Source organism: Danio rerio, chromosome 2, assembly GCF_052040795.2.
Source record: "Danio rerio strain M-AB ecotype USA chromosome 2, GRCz13ab, whole genome shotgun sequence".
NCBI classification, from domain to species: Eukaryota; Metazoa; Chordata; class Actinopteri; order Cypriniformes; family Danionidae; genus Danio; species Danio rerio.
Genome location: NC_141022.1, coordinates 39,078,844 through 39,104,029, shown reverse-complemented (window position 1 = coordinate 39,104,029; position 25,186 = coordinate 39,078,844). Strand labels below are relative to the sequence as shown.

The window sequence follows — 25,186 nt, the reverse complement described above, 5'->3', positions numbered from 1 at the left end:
GTTGTCACATTTATTACGCCACAAGATGTTGAAATCAGTGTTTACATACACTAAGCCTTCCTAAATAAATGCAGTAGCCTTAAGTGAACCTACAAAGCCAAACAGTAAGCGCTTGAGAACAGTCAAACGTGAAGGTGCTGCTGAGGGCGAAAACGAAACGCTAAGGGCTCTGGTTCCTGTGAGAGCATATCAAATAACCTTGGCGTCACATGAGTCTCTGCCAGTAATATGAGATTGTGGAAGTCCGGGTGCAGCATAAGCTTTAATTCTCCATTTTATTCCGCCATTTTTACTCAGAGTGGTGAATCAGAGCAGACAGGTGGAAAATTAGCATCTAGATTGTTTACGACGAGGTAGTGGCCATCAAATATGAGCCATCATGAATTACAGTATGTGTTAAACAAAAGAAGCTGAAGGTTTATCTTCAAACAGGCTGGCGCATCTTTCTCATGTTCCTCTACCCCTTATCATTTCCCTAAGGATATATCTCTCTCTCTCTTGCTCATTTTCATTCTTGTATCTGCCAAGCATGTGTATCTTTATCAACAGCAGGTGTGCCATGCAGGTCAGAGGAGATATACTTCCCACTTGACAGCCTGGCTTAGATGATCCAAGATGAGCGGAAGCTTTATTGATGCGTTTTTGCATTCAACCTGCTCAGCCGTAATGAATCACATCTATCAAGGGGCCGTGATAAAACACATGAGTTACATTAACCCCAGGCAAGAGAGCATTTAATTAATAGAACGCACTGCTCCGAGGATACAATCCGACCTTGAGCAACGTCTAATAAATTATCGCCAAATGCGGAGCTACACTGGATAAATACAAATTGAGGAACGTAATAATTGGATTGGCCTACTTAAGAGCACAGATGAGTCCAAGTGTTCCAAGTGGCGAAATTCAAAAGCACCAAATCCTCAGAGCGTTTCTAATGCACAGACATGAGTCGGTTAACAAGAGGATGTTGTTCAACCATAGGGGTGTTATCACAATCAAACCAATTAAACCAATCAATCCAACGGCAATCCAGTCAAACCCTAGGGGGGAAAGTTACACTCTCGGATCGGTCTTTAAACAACAGGCAGGAAGCACATGCCACCAGCCTGCTGACACGCTTTAATCAATGGCTCGGAGTAGCAGGGATTCATGAGATCTCATAAACATCAAATTAATGTTTAGATTGGAAAACTTAAGCTGCCAATGTTGCAAGTATGTTTGGAATGAATGTTTGTTTAACACTCAAGCCATTTATAATATATACTACTGAGAGCACAAATATCTAAATCAACCAAAAACAAAAAGCAGAACATTAATATAATTTATAATATAACAATATACTAACATTAAAAACAGTTTTGGTTTATTTGTAGTTTAGTGGATTACAACAATTATAATGCAATTTTAAGTTTTTATTCTAAAATACCCCAACATCAATAAAAATAAACCCCCTAAAGGATTTACTTTGTGATAATGCCCACCTTACAGTACATTAACATGCTTAGGTGCATGATTTCTTATGAAATAAATATAAAATGAACATGAATTATTGATCTGAAATGACATTACTTTTGTGAGAAGAACACAGTAATACACTAGATGTGAAACAACCACAGCTATGCAAGGTGATTGGCTGCATGGTAAAAGGTCAGACTAGCAGTCATTACATAAACATTTGACCACAAAATGCTGTGATTGACAAATAAATCTCAAGGATTCCAGAAATTCATGTTATAATACAAGAAAAAAAAAACAGTTAAGTGTTCTTCACCAACATGTTCTAATCACAAGCACAAGATTTATCCAAGAATGATCAGGAATGGACCAGAAAACAGGAAAGGAGGGCTTCCTGTGTTTTCAGGTAACGCCTGGAATCCCAGAACATTGTCTTCCAGCCTTTCAGTCTCCATGAGTGAAAGGAAAAGGTGGAGAACCGACAGATACCTGCCTTCATCTCTCAAGCCCGGGACACACCATGCCAATGCCAAAGAACTAGTGCAGAGTGCAGACGAACCAAATGTGTTGTTGTTTCAAATAGGCCTTGACTTGTCCCACCTGTACCAAAAAGCTGCACGTGGAACACACCAAATGTACGGCAGAAGACAGAAATGAGTATGAGCATTTTGTGGCTGAGTGAGAAGACCTGTCTTTCCACACCCACAGGGGGCAGGAATTTGTTTTCTCATTCCACAAAGGAGAAACTAGTGCTGCGTTTGAAATCGCATACTTCCATACTATGTTGAGTTGTCACGATACTGGAATTCGATACCAATCGGCACAGAAATTTTAAAAACGTCCATTTCCCACAGAACATTTGAGCACTGTGGAGCATGTTCTTAATCAGCGCTGATTTGCCATTGTGTTCACGTGTTAACAAAAATGACTGTGATTGGCCGTGAAGGTCATCGGTTCACCAAACTTACTTCTGTTTACTGCGTGTAACCACAGATACAGGTGCACTTAAGCGTTTCAAAGTCATGTCAATCAGCTGGTCATTCAGCTTGGTATCTAATTCCAGTATCCTGACAACCCTAACCCTATATGGTACTAAATTAGTACATATAGTATTCATAGAATTCGAAAAACAGTATGTGAGAAGTACCCGGATGACCTACTAGATCCTGGCGAGATTTTGAAGTGTGCATCTGATGGACGTTACACTATCCCATAATGCTTCGTAAAAAAATTCATGAATATGTGTAAAGCGACTGATGCGGGTAGGTCACGTGATCATGGCAAAATACTATTTACAATCATAGCATTTAGTACCGTTTTCAAAAACTTGTCACTCACCACAGAGGGATTCACATGTACAAATATGTCAGATAATGTAATAATTCATACTTTTTGCAAATATTTGAGAAATGCAATGAAATACAGTCAGCTCCTATGTGTTCTTTCTTGACTTGAATCGTTAGCTTGGTTTTGTAACTTTGTTGCTGAGTAACCAAATAGAGTGCTTTCTTTCGCAGACGATTGAAACCAATTCCACATGCGCCTCAGCGCATCCCATACCTTAAGAAACACCAGATGACCAAACACTACTGAGCCCTTCAAGAGGCTCACAACATTCACACTCCAAACGAAAGCAGCACAAACTTTTTTTAACAACATGGAGAACTTGCCTAGAACCATCAGCATGTTCTTTGAAAAGATCTATGGAGACAAAGGCACCTTTGAAGCAGCCTTGTGAAAGAAACCAAAGCCAGCAGCCTGGTACATCAGAGCTGAGCATGTGAAACTCTTGTGACTACAGTGAACTCAATTCAGCAGACTCTATAATTAAGGGGTTTTTCAAACTGCACATTCAACACTGCAGGCAACTCACCAACATGCTGGTGTGGAGTACCTGGGCACTGCATCACCTCTGATGAGCTTCTTCACTAGTCAGCATGAGTTCTTGACTACTCATCACTCTCTGTGACAGAAAGCACTGGGAAAACTGTCATTATCCCAGCCAGCTCCTGAAGAGTTATGCTAGAAGATAAGCTCCTCATTTTCCCTGTTTCAAGCAAACCTTTAATGAGCTTAGACACAAGAGGCCTCCAAGTAAATGACATGAAGCGAGCATCCACAATCTGCATTAAACAGGGCCTAATCCTTATTCTTAATGAAAATCAGGGATTAATAATAAGCAAGCCAAGGACACATTAAGTCATTTAAAGTCTATTAAATCTGACATCGCAATTGAATTTTAGACAGACTTTTGGGTTGAGATAGAAGACAGAAAACTGAACACAGCTGCTGCTCCACATCAATGAGTAATGACTTTTGTTCAGTTCTGTTAAATGGCTTTGAGGATGAATAAATTACAATCAACTAAACAAATCTTCAAATTGAAAGATAATATTCGTTAATATTGTAGTCCCAAAAATAAAAATGAAGAATATATATATATATATATATATATATATATATATATATATATATATATATATATATATACACACACACACACACACACACACACACACACACACACACACACACACACACACACAAATGTATAGCTTTTTATATTATATGCAAAATTCTTTAACATTTTTTACAAACATTTTTTTAAATTCTTTCCCTAATTTGCCCATTTTTTTAATTGAAGTTGATTCCTTGCTTAAATGCAATACGTTTACTGAACAACAAAAAATTCTGCAAGTTAATAGAAACTTATGAAAATATAATGCTTACAGTAAGTCTTTGTTGCTTTGTTTTATTTAATGTTGTACTTCACCTTTCTTTATTTTGTTCTCTTTTCTTTATTCCTTTCTATTTCTGTATTTTACTTGTTGTTCTTAACACTTTGTAACTGTAAGTACCTGTATTCCAGTCTCTTACAGATTACTTTCTGGTTTATATTGTACATTTCTTCTTTTCTAAATAAAAGTAAAACAATATATATTTTAATTTATTTAATAATATAAAAAAACAAAACTAAAATTAAATAAACTGGCTTCTGAATTTTGAACACATTTGCTATTTCCTCCTTACTACATTTGCTAGTGTTATTACAATTATTATTTTCATTATTACCACTTTTAATAGACTGATACCAAAATAATTTCAAATAAGCATTTAAAACAACATGGTGGCATATCAATATTAATGAATAATAGAATGAAATTGTTGAATTGGTCAAAAAAAAAAAAAAATGTATCCTTAAAACCCCATTCGAACCCTGTGCCCATTACAATAGATATATGTCAGCCCATGTTTTTTGCAGTTCCTGAGCATTTTATCTAATTGATAGCCTACAGGAATGGACGATTGTCATCTGATGGCGGGAAAACTTAACATGCTGTAAATTGAAAAAAAAAAATCCACTACACTGAAAAACAGCATGGCATCACTTCACTCCAGCCACAGACGTACGCTACATTTACAATGTTTCAGATTTATAGATATGTTTGTCAATATTTTACAGATTGTATGTAAAAAAAGAGGGATTGCATTTACAAATTAAAGTTTAAAATCTTTTGTAACATTGCAAGCTTCAGATAATGATTTTTTCAAATATGTCTGTCCATTAGAATGGACAATCGGTTCAAGATCTGTTACTGTAATGTTAACTGAACTTTTTAAACATAAAAAACCCTATATCGATGTACTAAATCATTGCTGGAACAATTTTATAAGCAGAATATACAGATCTTGAAGCTCTTGAGCATATAGCAGAGGAAAAAATATCGGATGTGGACATTATGTAAAGTTATGAGGAAGCATTTTTTATAAATACAATCCTTACAACAAAAACTTCAAAATAAAAGCAAGAACTCATTCATTCATGCATTTTCTTGTTGGTTTAGTCCCCTTATTAATCCGGAGTCGCCACAGCGGAATGAACCGCCAACTTATCCAGCAAGTTTTTATGCAGCGGATGCCCTTCCAGCCACAACCCATCTCTGGGAAACATCCACACAGACATTGACACACACACACTACAAACTATTTAGCCTACCCAATTCACCTGTACCGGATGTCTTTGGACTGTGGGGTAAACCGGAGCACCTGGAGGAAACCCACGCGAAGGCAGGGAGAACATGCAAACTCCACACAGAAACGCCAACTGAGCCGAGGTTCGAACCAACAACCCAGCAATGTTCTTGCTGTGAGGCGACAACACAACCTACTGCGCCACTGCCTCGCTGAAAGCAAGAACTTTACAACGTTAATCGTGTATTTTTGTTGTTGTTGTATATTATGTATGTTCGGGAAGTACAGCTGTTCTGACCTGATGTCCATTGAAATAGACAAATATATATATACTTCAATGGTGTTGAATTTTTACTATTATAATTTGGTCTCATTTATAGGAGCCTCAAGAACTGTAAAAACATATTTTTACATATTTCGGAAACTTGGGTCTGAAGTGGTTAAAAGCTGCCCTGAACTTAAATATCAGTACAGTACAATAGTCGACCTAACTTTCTAAAATAGCTCTGATGACTGAAAGGCCACACGGAAATGTTTTGCAATCATCACTGAAAAGAACGTCTGTGGTCAAAATAATTCCATGAATAGGCAGGCTGGCATGGAAAACATTATTCTTACAGATACATAAGGGAAGTGAGTTGGAGAGAAGCCGTCCAGCATCCTTATTGAGCTATTTCAGCTCTGGAATGCTGCGATGAACACACACTGGTGCCGGTTACACTGGAATTTTGGAATCCAGTCCTCTGAGGTCATTCTCGGAATGGTCTGCTTACATCATAGTCCCAGCCCTGTCTGCTCTGCTGACAGCTACAATGAACGAACGAGCGACTCGCGGCGGGCGGAGGGGAGGTGGTGCAGCGGGGCGCACATCCTGAGCCGTCTGCCGCTAACACAATCCCACTATTCACTGCTGCCCCTCCCCACCCTCTCCTGGCTTCCTCTACAAGATTAAACACATCTAAGCAGCAACTTCACAAACATTTAACGGCATTCACTTTCAACCACCGTGGCAGAACAGTCCTGTACCTTTCCATTTTAATATGAGGGGCATGATATAAGGAGCTTGATGGATGTAAGCGAACTTTTTTTTTGAACCAGCAGGCCCAAACAGATTCCAAATCTGACAGGGCTACCTACGCAGCCGCCAACCCTGCGCTTTGTATAAATAAATAGAGGAAGCACATTTATATATTACCACATTTCTACTTAGGTCATGCTCGAACAGCAGCAAAATTTGACATGATAGGACTGCTGTATTACACAAGGCATCAATATGGTTGAATTAATACGCATTTTGGTTATTTGTTAGAGTGTCAACTAGTGCTGCACAATATGTTGAAAAATGATCATTGTGAATATCCATAAAATCACAGAAAAGTGCATTAAATTAAATTTAATTTATGTGCTAAGCCTTTGCATGTTGCACACATGCATAGGTTGTTTATCCAAATCTAACAAATCAGACAGGGCCTTTACCATCTTTATCCATTTACTTCAATTATTTTAAAATCAAATAATGCACCCTAGATTCAAAAACCTCTCACTTGTGATATGTGAGCACTACTGTACAAAACTTGTCAGTGTACTATAAGGACTAAAACATAAAATGAATAAATAAAATAATTGTTCATTAATTGTAATAGAGTAAAATGTTAAACCACTTGAGATTTAGATTTTAGGCTAAAATCGCCCAGCCCTATTTAAAACCCTTGCCTTGTAAAATGAACTGTACAGGGAAACCTGTATACCTGAGGTCTGTATACCTGTCCTCAGGTCTTTGCATTGGCTCCCAGTAAAATTCAGAATAGGTTTTAAAGTATTGTTACTTGTCTATAAATCACTAAATGGCCAAGGACCTTAATACATTACAAATATGCTCACTGAATACAAACCTAACAGATCACTTAGATCATATAAACTAGAAATTCCGGTCAAAGTTAAGTCAAAGCAGGGTGAATCAGCTTTCAGCTACTGCGCCCCTCACTGCTGAAATCAGCTTCCAGAAATGATCAGATGTGCTCCAACATTAGGCACATTTAAATCGAGACTGGAAACACATCTGTTTAGCTGTGCTTTTACTGAATGAGCACTGTGCTGCGTCCGACAGATTGCACTATCATGTTTTTCTCTTCTTTTTCATTCTTTTATAACCTGTTTTAACACATTTTTATTTGTTTTTATCAGTTTTTTTTAATCATTTTCCTTATTTGTTTTTATTTTTCTTATACTTGTCTCTTTTATTCTTGTTTATGTAAAGCACTTGAATTGCCACTATGTATGATATGTGCTGTATAAATAAACTTGTCTTGCCTATGTTCAATGGCACATGCACACCTGGTATTAAAGGAAGAGTCTACCCAAATATGAATTTACCCACTATTTAAGTGCTTTTCAAACTTTTGTGAGCTACTTTATTCAACTATATATATATATATATATATATATATATATATATATATATATATATATATATATATATATATATATATATATATATATATATATATATATATATATACACCCCACAGTTTTTTTCCATAGATATTTTTTCCATAGTATTTATTTACTATGGAAGTTAACGACTACCAGCTTTCCAGCTTTCATCAAAATAACTCCTTTTGTGTTTAACAGAGGAAACAAAGTCAAACAGGTTTGGAAAAAGTCAATAGTGAGTAAATGATGACAGAATTTTCTGTTTTGGGTAAACTATCCTTAAACGATTTTTTTGAGCAATAGTGCACTTTCGACCATTATTAGAGGTAGAGGTAGCTGAAACCACATTCGATAGTGTAAATGCTTATATGGCAAGCAAATTCGATCTTTGCGGTTTTAAGCCAAGTTCAAAGTTTTTACAAGCTGAAGCAAATTCTTTCTTAATGTTCGCTATTGAAGGCCACTTTGAACTTTTGAAGGGATAGTTCGCCCAAAAATGAAAATAGTTCCGCTCTAAAGAATGTTGAAACAGCCATTGACATCCATTGTATTTTTTTGTTCCTACAATAAATTCTAATGGATGCTTTTTCCAAAATTTGATTAAATTACATTTATTTCTGAATCTGAATTTAAAAGTCACCGATAGTGAAAATTAACTTTAGTAAGCTGTTTGGAGAGAACTGTGAGTAGGTATAGTGTGTCCTCTGTCATATTGGATTGATATAAACAGAACTTGTCTCTTTTTTAAAATTTATGACGTTAAAATAGGACCCATATCCCAGTGATTTTGAGGCCCACCACAATGTGAAGTAGTAGTGCAGATTCCCGGTCCAATGAAATGACTGACAGGCGCCATGTTTCTAAAATAATGTATTCACATCCACAGAACAGTTTTTTTTTTTGCAAAGAAACAAGGATTAAAATATCTGTTGCAATTCTGATTATTATAAGCTTTTGTCAAGTTTAAAAGTTTTTAAAACAGAGCCTGTTTGAAAAAAAGAAAGTAAAATTACCATGTAAATCTTAACCGCTATAATCCCCACTGCAATATGGTCTAAATAAACGCACGTGTATGTGTGAGTGTGTGTGTACTGCAAACAGCATTTGTAGAATAACAAATTAATTTAGGCAGTACAAAATGGAGCTTAAAGATTATTTACATTATTCAGAATATCTTTTTTATCAGTTTGGAACCACTTGAGTGAGTAAACGGAAAAATTTCATTTTGGGTTAAGTATTGGACTAGTTTCATCTTCAGTTTTGTTTTCAGCTCAGTTTCAGACTGTTCCTTTTATATTTATCTTTAGATTACTCCAAGACAAACCTAAATAGCATTCAGTATAGACTGTCTAATGCAATACAAACTCCCATTTAAAGGCATAAACACCATTTATACAGAACACAAATGGCCCTTGAATAAGCCTGTGGGAGGAACCTGAGCTAGAACAGAATGGCTATGTTATTGGCCTCTCCAGACATAAAGCTATACAGCTATATAAACAGCAAAAACACTTCCCAGCAATAACACGTCACTGAATGAACAACATATAATAATAAAATCCCTGCTCTGCTAATCATTTTTAAAACACTGACTCACTTCCACTCTGTCTGAGGAAGTGATGTTAAACATGATGAGCGTGTAGCTGCCGTGGTCATTTAATTATGGATGACATGACATCCATGCTTAGGCCAGCTTTACTGTGAAGAAGTCTGACTGCTCTCTGACTTGTCCATAATGACTCATTTCTGTCTCGCTGTGAGTTTATGCTTATACCAGTGGGACTGAATTAAAAGCAAATACCAAGAAAACACAAATTATGTCATAGGGTGTTGAACAGCACACGAGATGAAAAAATGTAAAAATTCTTTATGCATTACAACACATCATTTAGACTCAGACTTTTCCCCAGGCCTGGAAAATAACATGGAACTGTTCTGAATTTCAAAACAAAGAAAAGCTCGTGTCAAAATGAAAGTCCAAATGAATGTCATAGTTCACTTTAGCTCATCTCATTTCTAAAAAAATAAAAAATAAAAATTCGTGATTTGATTTGAAAGACTGTATAGAAATTAAATCTGAATACTATTCAATATTTATTAAATCCTGTGAGGCAACTCAACTGGTTAACAGAAACAGAGTGGTCACAAGAACTGAATAATTTAGATTCATTAAAACTTATTTTAGGCCTGTTTGCACACCCAGGATGCTAAATATTATAAAGACACTTCTAACATGAACTGCTAATTGCTTTAAATTTGAAAGAAAAGTCCAGATTAGAGGTGCACAATATTGAAAAAATCTGACATAGCCATATTTAGTTTTTTATTATGTATGAATTAATAATTTTTAACACATTGGGTGCATCTACATAAAATAGAATAAACCAAACACAACATTGAGAAATACAGTAGAAAAAGAGCAGTGATAATGTACAAATAAGGGACAAATTTATTAGCTCCTTTAAGCTATTTTTTCCCCCAATAGTTTACAGAACAATCCATCACTATACAAAAACTTGCCTAATTACCCTAACCTGCCTAGTTAACCTAATAAGCCTAGTTAAACCTTTAAATTTCACTTTAAGCTGTATAGAAGTGTCAATATAGTCAAATATTATGTATTGTCATCATGGCAAAGATAAAATAAATCAGTTATTAGAAATGAGTTATTAAAACTATTATGCTTAGAAATGCGTTGAAAAAATCTTCTGTCCGTTAAAAATAAATTGGGGAAAAAATAAACAGGGAGGTTAATTATTCTGATTCAACTGTATGTATAAACTGAATAAAATGATAAAAACATACATAAATAATAAATGTTTTGGTAACTTTATGGTTAAACATTGCAAAAACTCCACAAATTATGAGTGTTTTAATATTTTGTCCAATAATACAGATTCAGCATTGCAGATCCTGCAATGTGACTATTGCGGATGCGCACATTGCAATATTGATGCTGAAACGATATTGTGCAGCCCTAATATAAACATAGTTTCAACATATGGCTGGAATGGCTCAATTTTAAAATAAATGATTTGTTTAGATTGACTAGGGTGATTTTGTAAGGGTGTAAATATGTATAAAATCATTTACAATAGAGCAATTAAAAAGTAAAATAAACAGTGGTCTATGGTTTTCCCAAGAGTAAACAGTATTGGGGTACATAAACTGTACAGTCTTCATTGTATTAACTCAGTAAAAGTATTTTTCATTAAAGTTACAAATGTACTTTATTGTGACCAAATGCTTTAAACTCTCTTGAATTGCCTTTAAAACAGATGCAAATGATAAAGTTAAACTCTGTTGTGGTTATACTTTGCATTGACTCCACAAATCTCATGCATTCTCAACTGTTGTGCTTATCAATCATAATCCCAACTGAACATTGCATATCCTCAATTGCGACTATTGCGGACCCACACATGGAGATATCGATGCTAAAACAATATATTGTGCAGCCCTAGTCCAGATCACAACAATAACATTAGTGGAACAAAGTAACTATATCAGTTTAATAGTCAAATTTATCTCCAATCTGAAAAAAACAAATAAACATCATCTCACTTTTAAGACCTCAAGCAACATCTGTTCTGCATTGAGCAATAATTACCACTATATTTATTGTTATTGCTGCAAACCGGCTTTTCTAATAGTTGGCTACTTCAGAGTGATTCTTGATCAAATCCGGAATAGTAAATTTGAAAGTCAAACAGAACTAGTGTACAAAAAGATCATCTTCACATTTTTTTTCAGAAATTTGGAAAATACTGCCAAGTCATCATATAGACAATTGTTCAGGTACCTTGTGCTTTGAAACTTGATTGTAAAATGATTTTAAAAGCGTTCAGGTATAAGAAATTGTATCATTTGTGGCCTTAACTAAAAATTCATTTTATTGAATTATTTTTATGCTTCAGTTACTACACTTGAATACTGTTAGACCCGGGTCACGATAACACTGAAACAATTTTAATTGTATCTTTTTCTTGATTGTATTCATAGTTTGTTATGCATGAAATTACTCGTAACACATGCAAATACAGAAATGCACTGCAATTAGCACAGACCATAATGAAAATGTGTCGGGTGATCCCAAAAAGTTTATAGATTGTTTATTAGATTTTATGGAAATGCAAAAAGTAAACACTGTTCATTAATCTCTGACTAAACAGGTGCATGAAAATACTCACAACACATGCAAATAAAGAAATGAACTGCAAATTGCACAGACAACAACGAAAATGTGTCGGGGGGGAGGGGAGCCCAGAAATTTTAAAGATCATTTATTAGACTTACTGGCATGGACCACGCCACACTTTAAGCTAGACTTTATTGTAGGGATGTAGGGATGAAGGGGATGGTAAGAGAACAGAAACTTAGATGCCCAGAAACTCAGAATGGGAGAACGGTCTTTGTAATTGGTAGAGTTATTGGACCCCACGGATACAACCTAGGAGTGAAGCGAGGGTTATAGGATTGTGAATGGAAAGCGAGGAAATGGAGGGAGGGTGGGTTCGAAAGGACGAGCAGAACAGTGCTCGAGGGCTGGTCTGACTTAAATACGTTTTAGGGAGTAGGTGATTGGTTAAAGCAGGGGTGTCAAACTCAATTCCTGGAGGGCCGAAGCCCTGCACAGTTTAGTTCAAACCCTGCTCCAACACACTTACCTGTAGGTTTCAAACAAGCCTGAAGGACTCAATTAGTTTGATCAGGTGTGTTTAATTAGGGTTAGGACTAAACTGTGCAGAGCTGCGGCCCTTTTGGAACTGAGTTTGACACCTGTGGGTTAAAGAGACAAAGTGAGGCATGGTTTCACCGCCGAACCTTTGTTAACAAGTTAACTCCATTTTTATAGATCTGCATTCCCACTGCAGAATCATCCTAATTGATCTAACATTATAAATTCTTTTTGAATAGAGATATTAAATCATCTGATGAAACTATATTCATATTGCAATATATACCGCAAAAATAAAAAAAATATTGCAAAGTTAGATTTTTCAAATATCCAATATGCAGCCCTAATAGTGATGTAAAAAAACTAGTACAATTTCTCAATTTCTCCATATATGCTCCACAAAAAAAGAAAATCATATGACATGGGACTGAAAGAAAAGTATAACACTTTATTTTTAGAGGAACTTAACCTTTCATTTGTTGGTTGACCCATATAGCAATTTATGAAATTAGTTGTTTCAGCTCAGAATTAGCAGGGACAGAAAACATCAGTAACAGTGTGTGTGGACAGAACTGGATGTCCTGTCTTTCATGTGAAGTCCCCTGGTTTCAACTTACATCCTTAAATAAGACAACAGGCTGCCATGACAACAGCCCCTGGCAACATGTCTATAGGGTCCACATAGCCTTAAAGAAGCTTTATTTAACAACACACATCTAGCAACCCAATTAGTAAGCATGGCTAACCTAGTCTTGTAAATCAGAATAGAAACTGTACACATGCATGAATGAACTAACAACCCCCATTGAAATGTTCTACCTGAAGCCAAGACACACAAAAAAAATGTTTGTCAACAATGTGAGAAAACCTGCATCTACTGCACCCGTTTCGTTTTACACATACTCTAGAAGACATAACCATCCACAATAATATCAACATTAATATCAACATTTAAACCTATTACTTGTAACCAGGATTTTCAACACAGCCCTTCCCATAACCACAAATTGTATTGTACACATCTGAATCCATTGTTAATACAACTTACATTATAGTTTAAAAGAAACCTGTATCATGGGACATACTGTGTAATGAATTAGTGTATGTGACTCAACCTAGTATCATGTCAGAGATGGAAGTGTGAATTAGTCACAAACAGGAAAGAAAATGAGCCATTAAACCAACATGTTTCTATTAGAAGATGTGCTGCTATGGCAAGCCATTTTAACATGCATGCCATACAACTTACTATTATCTATTTTGTTTCTCATACCAGCTTTTAATTAATAGTAAATAAGCCAACAGTGACTAGAAAAAAAATGCTGCGGGTTCATACATTACACATTTACTTACATAAACAATACTAGGGCTGCATGATATTGGAAAAAAAACTTACATTGCTGTATTTTATTTTGCTGCGATTAAGGAGTATAATTTCAACAGATGAAATCAATAGCTCTATTTGGAAAGAATGCATAAAATTAGATTAAATGAGATGATTTTGTAGTAAAGTGCATCTACATGAAAAATTAGCCCATCACAGGCATTGATAAATAAAATAGAGAAAAGATTGAAATGAATTACTGTACTGTAAGGTTTTCTGGAAATTGAGCAATATTTAGGCACAAATTGAATAATCAAATGCAAAATAACACTGTATAGTGTATCTTCATTGTATATAGTCATGGGACGATAACTGTTTTCAAGGTCCACTGCGGTTTAGAAGTCAAAGTTTTAAAACCGCCAACATTTTCTGCTATACCGTTTCTACAGTGTATGCAAGTTTTTTTTTACTTTAGGACAACATAGTATGTCCAGGCAAAAATATGCCATTTTAAATTGTGAAGAAATTAGTGTTTTTAAAGCTAATGAAGACAGAAGTCAATTATTAATTTGAATTATTTAGCCTGACATGTTTACTGCTCCAAAATATTTTAAATGTTTCTCAAATTAAAATATTTTGTGTTCAAAGGGAACATTTTTTGTTTTTTCTCAGACAATTAAAAAGAATACATTCTAGAGCAGTGAGCACAGACCGTCAAACCGTGATATTTTTACCCAAGGTTATCATATCACCAGAATCTTATACTGGCCTATGCCTAATTGTATATGCACATAATAAAATGAATCTTTCTTAAAGTTACAAACATAATTTCATGTGCCTAAATTCTTTAAAGTGGCTTCAGAAGTGATGCTGGAATCCTGTGATGATGACATTTGAGTGGCTTTAATATTTACGAATTCCATTCACACTACACCCTCACATAAGATTTTCTATAATACATTTTACTATTACTCCTACCATCAACCTTATCATCAATTTGACCCCTTTCAATGTTAAATGTATATACATTTATAATAGATCTTTTTTGTTTCATATTGAAAGACTTTTCCTAATTTAATGGGGAACATTTGGGAAATTTGGAGGTCCTTTAGCTGTATAATTGTAAAAAATGTATACATATTTGTTTTGGGTGATACTGTGGTCACTATAACATGCTCTGATTTTATAATATACTTATAAAGTTTAAAGTATAATAAAAAAATCTATATAAAAACTAACACAACCATACCTGTAATATTGCGAGAATCACTGACAGTTCACATGACATGGGGGTAGGGGGAATGCTAACTCTTACAAGAACCTTGATATTTCCCATGCCATTGGGGAAGTGAAAAAAATTAATTCTTGCAAGAACTTTGATTTTAGGATAACAGGAGAGTTAAAGAAAGTGAACTTAATTGACTTAATTGTCAAAAGTACACCATTTTGTATTCAGTGCGACTGTGGTAATCAGAACTGCTATTAGCTGCTGAAGAAAGATGATAATGACACCAACTAAAGTCTTTTTTACAATGCCCTCTAGAAACAACACTTAAAGATGTATTCAATATTAATATGCTTTGCAGTGCTTGTAAACAACTACAAAAACATCTTTAAGTTATAAATAAGTCACTGAAATAATTTTCCATCCAAGTGTGCTATTATATTATACTCAAAATGGGAAAAAAAAATCTAAATGTTAAAATGGCTTGCCATAAAGTCCTATTTGACAATGCTTCGGTAAACATAAGACACTAAAATCTTTTCAGAAATTAAAGGCTCACATGAAACAAAACCTCAAATGTGATTTATTTTAGTCCATAAATCGCTTTAAAACGCATTGTTTGTTATTTTTATCATCGAGGAATTAATGTGAACAGACCGACAGCACGGTCACTGAATATCACTTACCGTACACCCGCACCCATCCCTGCTGCTGGCAAAACGAGTCCATCAAAATCCCATCGACCACAGGGTCTAAAGAAAGCATGCCTCCCTGAACCGAGTCCACGTCGCCACCGGTTACCGAATCCGTCTCCATGCTCGATACACCTCCACGGTAACGTCCAGGTAAAGACTCCAGTCCGCTGGGTTTCCAAGCGCGTGGCAGAAGAGGCTCAATCACAATGTTTTCCGTTCGTTTGTGTTGGTTTGGTATCACTGAGTTTACAACCATACAGCGGAAAATAGTTTAAATTAACTACATACAGTGGCGTGACAATGTTCAAACCAAATGTTAAGTGTTTACCATGATTTTCCTTTGTTACACTGTAGAAATATAAATTATGTACGCGCGACTCTAATCTGTTTACATTACTGAGCTCTGTGGCAACGTAGTCGGCAATAAAATACAAAATGTACTTTTAAAACTGTAATAAAATAAGCGTTTATAGTGTGTTTTAAACACTTATAAACGCCAAAACTAAAATACGAAAGTGCAAAGTTTCAGGGTAAGTTAACGTTACCCTATTTTCTTAAACCGAATTCAGCAGCCAAAAGTTAAAACAGAAGCAACAAGCGGCAGCTCTTGAGGTTATATTCGGATGGACTGCTGGTGTTTGTCCATAAAGCAGGTCGGGAAAGCAGCGGTAGTAATTGAATGAATCCAGGCGTCGCTTTTCCTGAATCGACGGCAGGAGTTTACTGCATTGTCCTTGCGACAGAAAGCCTCAAAATAACTGCAAGTTTTCGCTAATTCCTTCTGTCGTCCACTTTAAGTGTGACTCGTTGTTTGGGACTTCCTCCCTTCCTGCCTGTCCTGCGGTGGGGACAGACAGCCCTTTTCACACTTCAAAATCCACACCGCTTTTCCACCTCAATCACATGCCGTTGCCAGCCTGTGCGCTGGGATTCAGGGGAAACTAGCGGATGACCGAGAGACTCGATCAACACAGATTTATTCTTTCAACTGCTTCGGTCAGTTTTCTGCTGTTTATATGCCATTAAATGATAGCTAAGCGCGTAGAAACGCATACTATAATTATTGAACGTAAAATAAAGATAAATATATGAATCTGACACCATCCATCGACATTTCTAAACAGATGTTCAGCGATTATCATGTCTCTGACATCTGCTGGTTGTCCTCTTGCACAAATGGCTCACAAATGTCTTTATTTTGTTTTGTCATTAATATGAATTGCATTTTTTGTCCTTTGAAGAATATAATGTGGCATAAAAATCATGACTATATGTATAAATTCTGACTATTTTTGAGAAATGGATATTATTTAGCTTAACACAACAGCCTCTGTCTCCCTCTTGTGTCATTTAAAGGCATCACAACGTCTTCTGCAAAAAAGACTTTGTCCCAATAATTGTCATTTCTACTTGTATCTATGAACTTGACTGAAATAATCATTCGTTCGTTCGTTCATTCATTCATTTTCTTTTCAGCTTAGTCCCTTTATTAATCTGGGAATGAACCACCAACAAATTCATGCAACCATGCCCTTCCAGCTGCAACCCATCACTGGGAAACATCCATACACACTCATTCACACACATACACAACAGACAATTTATCTTATCTAATATACCTATACCACACGTCTTTGGACTTGTGGGGGAAACCGAAGTACCCCCAGAAACCCAGGCGAACATGGGGAGGACATGCAAACTCCAATGTCAATTGAGCCAGCCGGGGATCAAACCAGCGACCTTCTTGCAGTGATTGTGCTACCCACTGCGTCACAATGCTGCCCCACTAACATAATCAATAAATATTATTTTAAATACAACAGGGGTTATGTAAGATTTCAATTTATTAATCAATTATTTTTTTAGAAGCAATGTGCCAGCAGCTTGTAATGAAACTTTCTTTAAAATAGAGTCAACTTCTTCAACATCTAAGTTGTATAAGAAAGACTGTGGGTTGATTGTTACGATTTATGAGTTTCATCAGAGTAAATTTATTAATTTCTTTAAAGAGAAAACACATACATGCCTTTTGGTAATGCAGTCCAACAGTTTCATATAAATATCTGTGTTGTCATTCAACTACTGTACATAATGCCTACATAATGTAGTTTTAATTCTTTCTTGTCTTCATTGAGGCTTCAGCTGTGAATAAACAAGACACAAAACAATTTAGAGAATTAAAAATGACCAGAACATCTAGACTAAATTATACTTAGTGCGTAAGTAGGGTAAATGATGCAGTTTAATACTAAATGAGAAGTTACATTCATGTATTTAGCACATCCTTTCACTCAAAGTGAGTTTTAAAATGAGAGAAAGCGAAAAAACATTTAGCAGTTTCAAAGAACAATATTCTTCATAAATGCTACACTCAAAACAGATTTTGCTGCATGTTCAAACTATTTAAAATGAGCTAAATCAACACAATTCTTGAGCTTTTTTTAGGGGACAGCTTAATTGTTTTATGTTCAATCCACTCAAATTTGTAAAATCATTCATTTGTGTCGGGACAGCATGAAGGAATTGTTAGAAAACTTGCATATTTGCAGTGTAGGACTATCATAATCTGCAAAGAGGAGAAATGCAGAGAAAAAACATATAGTATGATTTTTAGTACTTACGTTGTGCGTTGAGCTTGAGCAGAACAGGTGCCAGTACATCTTCAAGCAGCTTCTTCTGCTCAATAAAGACCTGAGCTGTGGCAGTTCTGGTGTTGTTTATCCACTCTGATTTTGCTGAACAGGTGTTTATGCATATGTTCTATACAGCAACAGAAACATTTCTTCATAATCTGATGCATTTCGTTTGATTTTGCTTAAATGTTAAACAATCTGAAATGATATGATATCATGAGTAATTCATTTACCTTGTCCTCCTTGTTGAGCTTTCCCTGAACTTTTTCTTGATCGGCTACAATGGCTCTGACTTCTTGTATAAATGCTTGCAAATTTTGTTTGGCTTCTGTTAGGATTAAAAAAAAAACATTTAATCATCACCAGATCTGACTTAAGTATAAATCCTGAAATGTTTCACTTTCTCACCAGCCCATGCCAAATACTCTGCACAGTCCAGCTTATCATAACGTCGAGCCACATCAACAGCCTTTTCTCCACGGAAATTAATAGCTTGAAAATCAGCGTTGAGCTCAACCAGGGTTTTCAGGGTGTCCAGCTGACCCCACATGGCAGAACAATGCAATGGTGAGTAGCCTACAGTCCAAATGAACCATATTGATTACTTCTTGACAAATTGTTCTTCAATTCAAACAAGTCTTGGTTTCCCAGACTGATGACCTATGCTCAGGGTTTTTGCAGGTTTCACCGAGTTAAATGTAAGACTTTTAAAGACATTTTTAAGACCATTGTGAATGAAATTTGAGACTCATGAAGTGCTAAAGGCTAGGACATTTTTCAAATGACCTAGATGGAAAAGATTTGACCAAACAAAAGAAATTGTTATAATTTAATATTTATAATACATTAATAATCAACAATTAAATATTTTAGATTTAATTTCTTAAATATTTTAAATATTGTGTAAAAACATGCAAGCTCTACTTGTATTCATACACTCTTTGTCCCAACATAAAGTTTCTTTAAAAAAAATGAGCAAATGTTTTAAAAGGTTTAAAAACAATAATAAACTAAATCTATACAACAATCTGTCCAGGTCGGTGTCATCAGCAGTGAATACATGGAGAACTTTTAAACAAATGTTATTGTAAGTAAAATAATTAAACTGTTATAATAAATAGAGTTTAAAATGACCTTTTTAAAAAGTTAAAAGTTTTATTGCGATGGATTGTTGTTGATTGTATGGGTTTTGGCCAGATTGGGTAGCAATACATGAACAAAGGAAAATTAAGACCTGTTTAAAAACATGTTAAGACCTACAACACAGTAATTCAGTAAATGTACTTGACTTTTTAAGGCCTAAAATTTGGATTTTGAGATTTAAGACATTTGAAGACTTTTTAAGACCTGCAGAAACCCTGTATCCTATAGGTCCTAGACCAGGAGTGCCTAAACCTTTTTATTTTGATGGGCCAAAAAAAGCAAACTTGATTAAGGGCTGTGGGCCGAAGGTAAAAATACCAAACTGTATTACATTTAAATTTTTATGAGTAATTTCCTAATTTAAAAAATCAACTTACTAAACATTGCTTTTTAACTATATTAACGGATGTAGCATATTTAAAAAATATATATAATGAACTTATTACAGTAAAAACATGAACAATAACATTATTAACACAATGGAGTTCAAAGCTGAATACATTAAGCTGCACTGTCTTTGTCTTGATTTGCTCACTGATGTCTTGTGCATTGCTCTCTATCCGTCGAGTGACAGTATTTACATTTTTAAAAAACAGATTCATTTACGAAACAAAACAATAAATCAAATTCTGAAATGATGATCTCTGTCAAAGATAGTCATCCATTCTTCCTCTCTTCCCAAATAGGATGGTGGACCAAATCAAATCCTGGTGCTCCAGTTTCCCCCACAGTCCAAAAACATGAATTGGTGAATGAGAGTGTATGGATGTTTTCCAGTGATGGGTTGCAGCTGAAAGGGTATCTACTGCTTAAAACATATGCTGGATAAGTTGGCGGTTCATTCCACTGTGTCGACCCCAGATTAATAAAGGGACTAAGCCGAAAAGAAAATGAATGAATGAATACAAAATAGAAATAACTAGAAATTACATTAAAGGGAAAAGAGGACATTGTTTTTCATCCATTAATTTTCCTTTCCATTAGTCCCTTAATTCATAAGGGGTCACCTTAGTGGAAAGAACCACCAACTTTTCCAGCATATGTTTTACAGGTGATGCCCTTCCAGCAGCAATTAAGAATCCATACACACTCATATGGCCATTTAGTTTATACAGTTCACCTATATCACATGTCTTTGGACTGTGGGGGAAACCGAAATGAAACCCAAGCGAACACGGGAGAACATGCAAGCTACACACTGAAATGTCAACTGACCCAGCCAGGACTCAAACCAGCAACCTTCCTGCTGTGAGGCGACAGTGGTATCCAATGAGCCACTGTGTCGCCGACACTATTTTTTTTAAATTAGATTTTGTTATTGGACAGAAGATCAATGGGATATACTCTTTAAAATATTTTGCATAAACAATACAAAGAAGTGTGGAAGCTAAATCTTTGATCTATGTATATGGAATTTTTACATTTTCATATGAAATGGTGTCCAGGCCTGGTAAAACTTACTTTGATTATTTCCCCCTTATTTTATACTTTGTTAGTCAAGAAAGTATGTGGAAGCAATTCCCCCCAGCAAATGCTGCCCATTCCATTATGCATTGCCCCAATAAGCACTCACAGAGAATACAGTGACAACATCCTTAAAATGTGCGAATTATTCTATAATTACTTTTGCAGGGAGATGCAAAAAACACACTTTCCCGCTTATTAATTACCGCGCGCGGTGAGTTCGTTGACGTCAGCAGCACCATTCTGCACGAGCTCGCGCACTATGGCGCTCCGTCCCATCATACACGCAGCAAACAGCGCGTTTCTTCCCACTTCATCCTTTTCCCACAAAATGTTCTCTGACTGTGCAGCATCGTCGGTAAACGTGCGTTCCAAAATACCTTTAAGTCCCTCTAAATCGTCATCTAATGCACATAAAAGTACAGTTTTCTCCTCTGCTGACCGCATTGTGACTGGCGGAAGAGTAGTGATGTGGTGTGTGAACTGTCTCTATGGCAACAGGCTAGCAATAAATGTTGTTATTTTGATTCGCCACTCGATGTCGCTGTTGTATGAAGTATGAAGCACAGAGACTCTTGATGATAGCTGGCATAGAGAGAAGATTTTAACAGGCCACTGGACAGCCTGGTGAAAGGGCTGGTTCTTATTTTTTTCTCAAAAAGTGCACTTTTTGCAGTTGTTCGACTTATTTTCTATTTAATTATTAGGTTCAAATACTTTTTAAGCACAATGCGGCTGGAAGGGCATTCGCTGCGTAAAAACTTGCTGGATAAGTTGGCGGTTCATTCCGCGGTGGCGACCCCAGATTAATAAAGGGACTAAGACGACAAGAAAATGAATGAATGAGTTTGTCAGATGATCACACTTTTTTATGTACCAAACATTTACTAAAGACTTAGAATAAATTAAAAAGTCAATTAGTCTACTTATATTTAAACAAATATTTATACAAATTCATTACATCATATAACATTTCTCAGTGATAGGTTGTATCTGGAAGGGCATCCGCTGCGTAAAACATATGCTGGATAAGTTGGCAGTTCATTACGCTGTGGCGACCCCTGATTAATTAAGGGACTAAACCGAAAAGAAAATGAATGAATGAATGAATCATATTTCACTAGGGGAAAAAATAGAAATCTGTTAGTTTTAAATCAAAACTGTATCCTATTGTCAGTTAGGCAAATAACACACTGGCCAGCACATTCAACTTTCCCCAGTCAGAATTTACCCAAGTGTATAATATAAAATAAATAAATAATGATATAAAGCCTCTTTATAAAGTACATTTAATAATTCATGGATACAACAATAGCCTAGTTTTATAAGTAACTTTAATTTGGTCCTTCTTTGTGCATCACAACATTTTATTGGGATTTTTTCCTTCAAAAATAAGGTCCAAGATTTAGAATAAAACGTTTTCTCTATTTAACAACAATACAGTGAAAGTTTTCTTGCAGGCCTTACTTTAGGTCTCAAAGCCTTTTTCGATGGGTTATTTTGATCATTCATGATGGCATAACAGTCAATATAGGACAAATAAGCTAATGTATGGGACAAATACTGGACCTTTGTCAGTAGAGGGTTGGGTCTCTGGATCCACCTGAACCCCCTCCCTGGCTACAGGCCTGTTTAGCAATACCAAAATAAGCATCAACATGTAATTATGCATGTAGATGAATTCAATTATCAAATTAGGAACTAAAAACTACTGTATTATTGAGATGCAATTACTTTGTTGGATTATTACCACAAAAAAGAAAACACACACTACATACATCAATAAGTAAAATATAATAAATAAATGTATTAAAATAAATGTAATTAAATACAGTTGATGTCAGAATTATTAGCCCCCTAGCTTATTTTTTACCCCAATTTCTGTTTAATAGAGAGGACATTTTTTAAACATATTTCTAAACATAATAGTTTTAATAACTCATTTCTAATAACTGATTTACTTTCTCTTTGCCATAATGACAGTACATAATATTTTACTAGATATTTTTCAAGACACTTCTATACATCTTAAAGTGACATTTAAAGGCTTATCTAGGTTAATTAGGTTAACTTGACAGGTTAGGGTAATTAGGCAAGTTATTGTATATCTATGGTTTAATCTGTAGACTATCAAAAAAAAACCTTCAAGGGGCTAATCATTTTGACCTTAAAATGGTTTTAAAAAAAATTTAAACTAGCCGAAATAAAACAAATAAGACTTTCTCCAGAAGAAAAAATATTATGAGACATACTGTGAACATTTCCTTGCTCTGTTAAACATAATTTGGGAAATATTAAAAAAATTCTGACTTCAACTGTAAATCCATCATATTAATCAGTACATTGGGTCTATTTTTATTTTTTAAATTACATTGCAAGACTAACACAGAAAATGATAATCAAACAACAAAATACACATAAATTTGAAATCATAATTTTTCCCCCTTCTAAATGAAAAGTGAACACTTAAATCAATGATGTATTGGTATAAACTGATCCATTAAGCATTCACACACGTGCTTTTCAGTGAGAGGAACTAGGAAGCGGAAAAATGGAAAATGGTTATGAGGAACTAGGGACATTTGTTGGTGAATTATGATATACTTAATTTAAAAGGGAAAAAGTCATCTGACTGAAAGTTTTTTCTTATGATAATAAGCAATGAAAGTCAACTGACGGGGAATTTTTAAGGTTGCTAATTCACTTATGTCAACATGTGATGCCATTGTACATTCCATCAAATAACTAAAACTTCCTCATTCAAGTAAAAACAGTAACACTTATTGTTAAAACACAATCACTGCTTTCAATATCTGAATTTTGTGCTATATTTGCTTTGCACCATTAAATAATTCACTGTATTATAAGAGAAGCATTATTTACTTGTTTTTTTTTTTTGGTGGCATCAATGTCATGCTCCACTGACAAGTCCTGTTGCTCAAGGATTGAAGTCATCACATTACACCGAGAGTGTGTGAAGGGTGGTGTGTGTGAAGAAGAATGTGGAATGAATGGATTCGTGTCAAAGTTTCTGACTCATGTCACCGCTCTGCTTTCATGTGTCCACTCCTGATCTGCCCTGTAAGTCTTGCTCTGTCATTGAAGTCTATTTGCAGCATGTGTATGCAAAAGTTTGACATGACTGTATTACCAGTTGCTCTATTTTAGGCCAAAGGAGGAAACATTTTATGATGTGGCTATATAATTATAGGAAAATCGGGAGCAGGAAAAACTAGGGAAAAGGAATGAAAGCATCAAACAGATAGATGTCAGAGAAGAGATTCTGTATATGGAAGATTAACGGTTGAATTACACTTCAGTTATTTGGCTGTATATCTGTGCCAAAGTGGTCTATTGAAAATTTGTCTATTTTTGTTTTTAAAAATATTGCCTTTTTAATTAATGCCATTATCATACATTTTTTATATCGTTTACAAATAAACATATTTAATCTTTTATTTACCCATGCCAAACCACTTGACATACATAGGAGGTATGCGCTATTATCCTTGTGACCCTATACTTTTATTTACATTTTTTATTATGGTTGCTTAAGAAAGCCAACATACTGTTATAAATAACTTTGCACCAAACTGTCATACAGACTTAAGGTTGAGCTCATTTAACTCAGACTATCAATCTGCCAATTACTGATGACCTTTAATCTTACTAGCCACACCCTAGCAACTGTCCCATAGACTTCTATTGTAAAAGAACTGCTATTGACTTTACATTGGACATACTAACAACATACCAATTCACTGACAATATACTAATCCATATACTATAAACATACTAGCAACATGCTAATTCATACTAAATGCATGTTAACAACATGCTAGTTTATACTAGAAACATGCTAATTCATACTACACAGCAAATTTCGAAGTGTTATTTTCACTCTCAAAGTGTGAAAATTAACACTTCTTCAGTGTTTATATAGGTCCACACTAAATCGAGTTAAATTTACACTTGAAAAAGAGTAACTTTTTTTACACTTGCATAGTGTTAAAAAAAAGCACTGTTAGTGTTAATTTAACACGGCGTTTTAAACTCCCCTTCCATATTTGCACGGAATTAATGTGTTAAAACTACACTCTCAGTGTTAATAGCTTAACACTAACAGTGCCCTTTTTAACAGAAATAAGGTTCATTGTAGTGTTC

General features: G+C 35.2%; 2 protein-coding genes across 13 annotated transcripts in view; both read right to left on the bottom strand.

Moving 5' to 3' along the window:
• rasal2 (RAS protein activator like 2) overlaps positions 1-16,674 on the bottom strand; it is a 115,337-nt gene extending 98,663 nt beyond the window's left edge. For 6 of the 9 annotated variants that reach the window (XM_087241079.1, XM_087241080.1, XM_087241066.1 and 3 more), the window contains exon 1: positions 15,774-16,674. Coding sequence is in view for 7 of the 9 variants with exons in the window: in XM_087241066.1 (XP_087097192.1) it covers positions 15,774-16,038 (265 nt within the window). In the remaining 2 variants the exon portion in view is untranslated. The remainder of the gene's footprint in view (positions 1-15,773) is intronic. The other 3 variants (XM_087241068.1, XM_087241070.1, XM_087241069.1) reach the window with 1 other exon arrangement.
• A 1,075-nt stretch (positions 16,675-17,749) lies between these two features.
• ankrd45 (ankyrin repeat domain 45) overlaps positions 17,750-25,186 on the bottom strand; it is a 115,009-nt gene continuing 107,572 nt past the window's right edge. For 2 of the 4 annotated variants that reach the window (XM_087239456.1, XM_087239457.1), the window contains 4 exons: positions 18,824-18,991; positions 18,649-18,743; positions 18,404-18,542; positions 17,750-17,924 (listed from right to left, as the gene is read on the bottom strand). In XM_087239456.1, the coding sequence (XP_087095582.1) occupies positions 17,893-17,924; positions 18,404-18,542; positions 18,649-18,743; positions 18,824-18,991 (434 nt within the window). In that variant the 3' untranslated portion in view covers positions 17,750-17,892. 4 annotated transcript variants of the gene reach the window in all.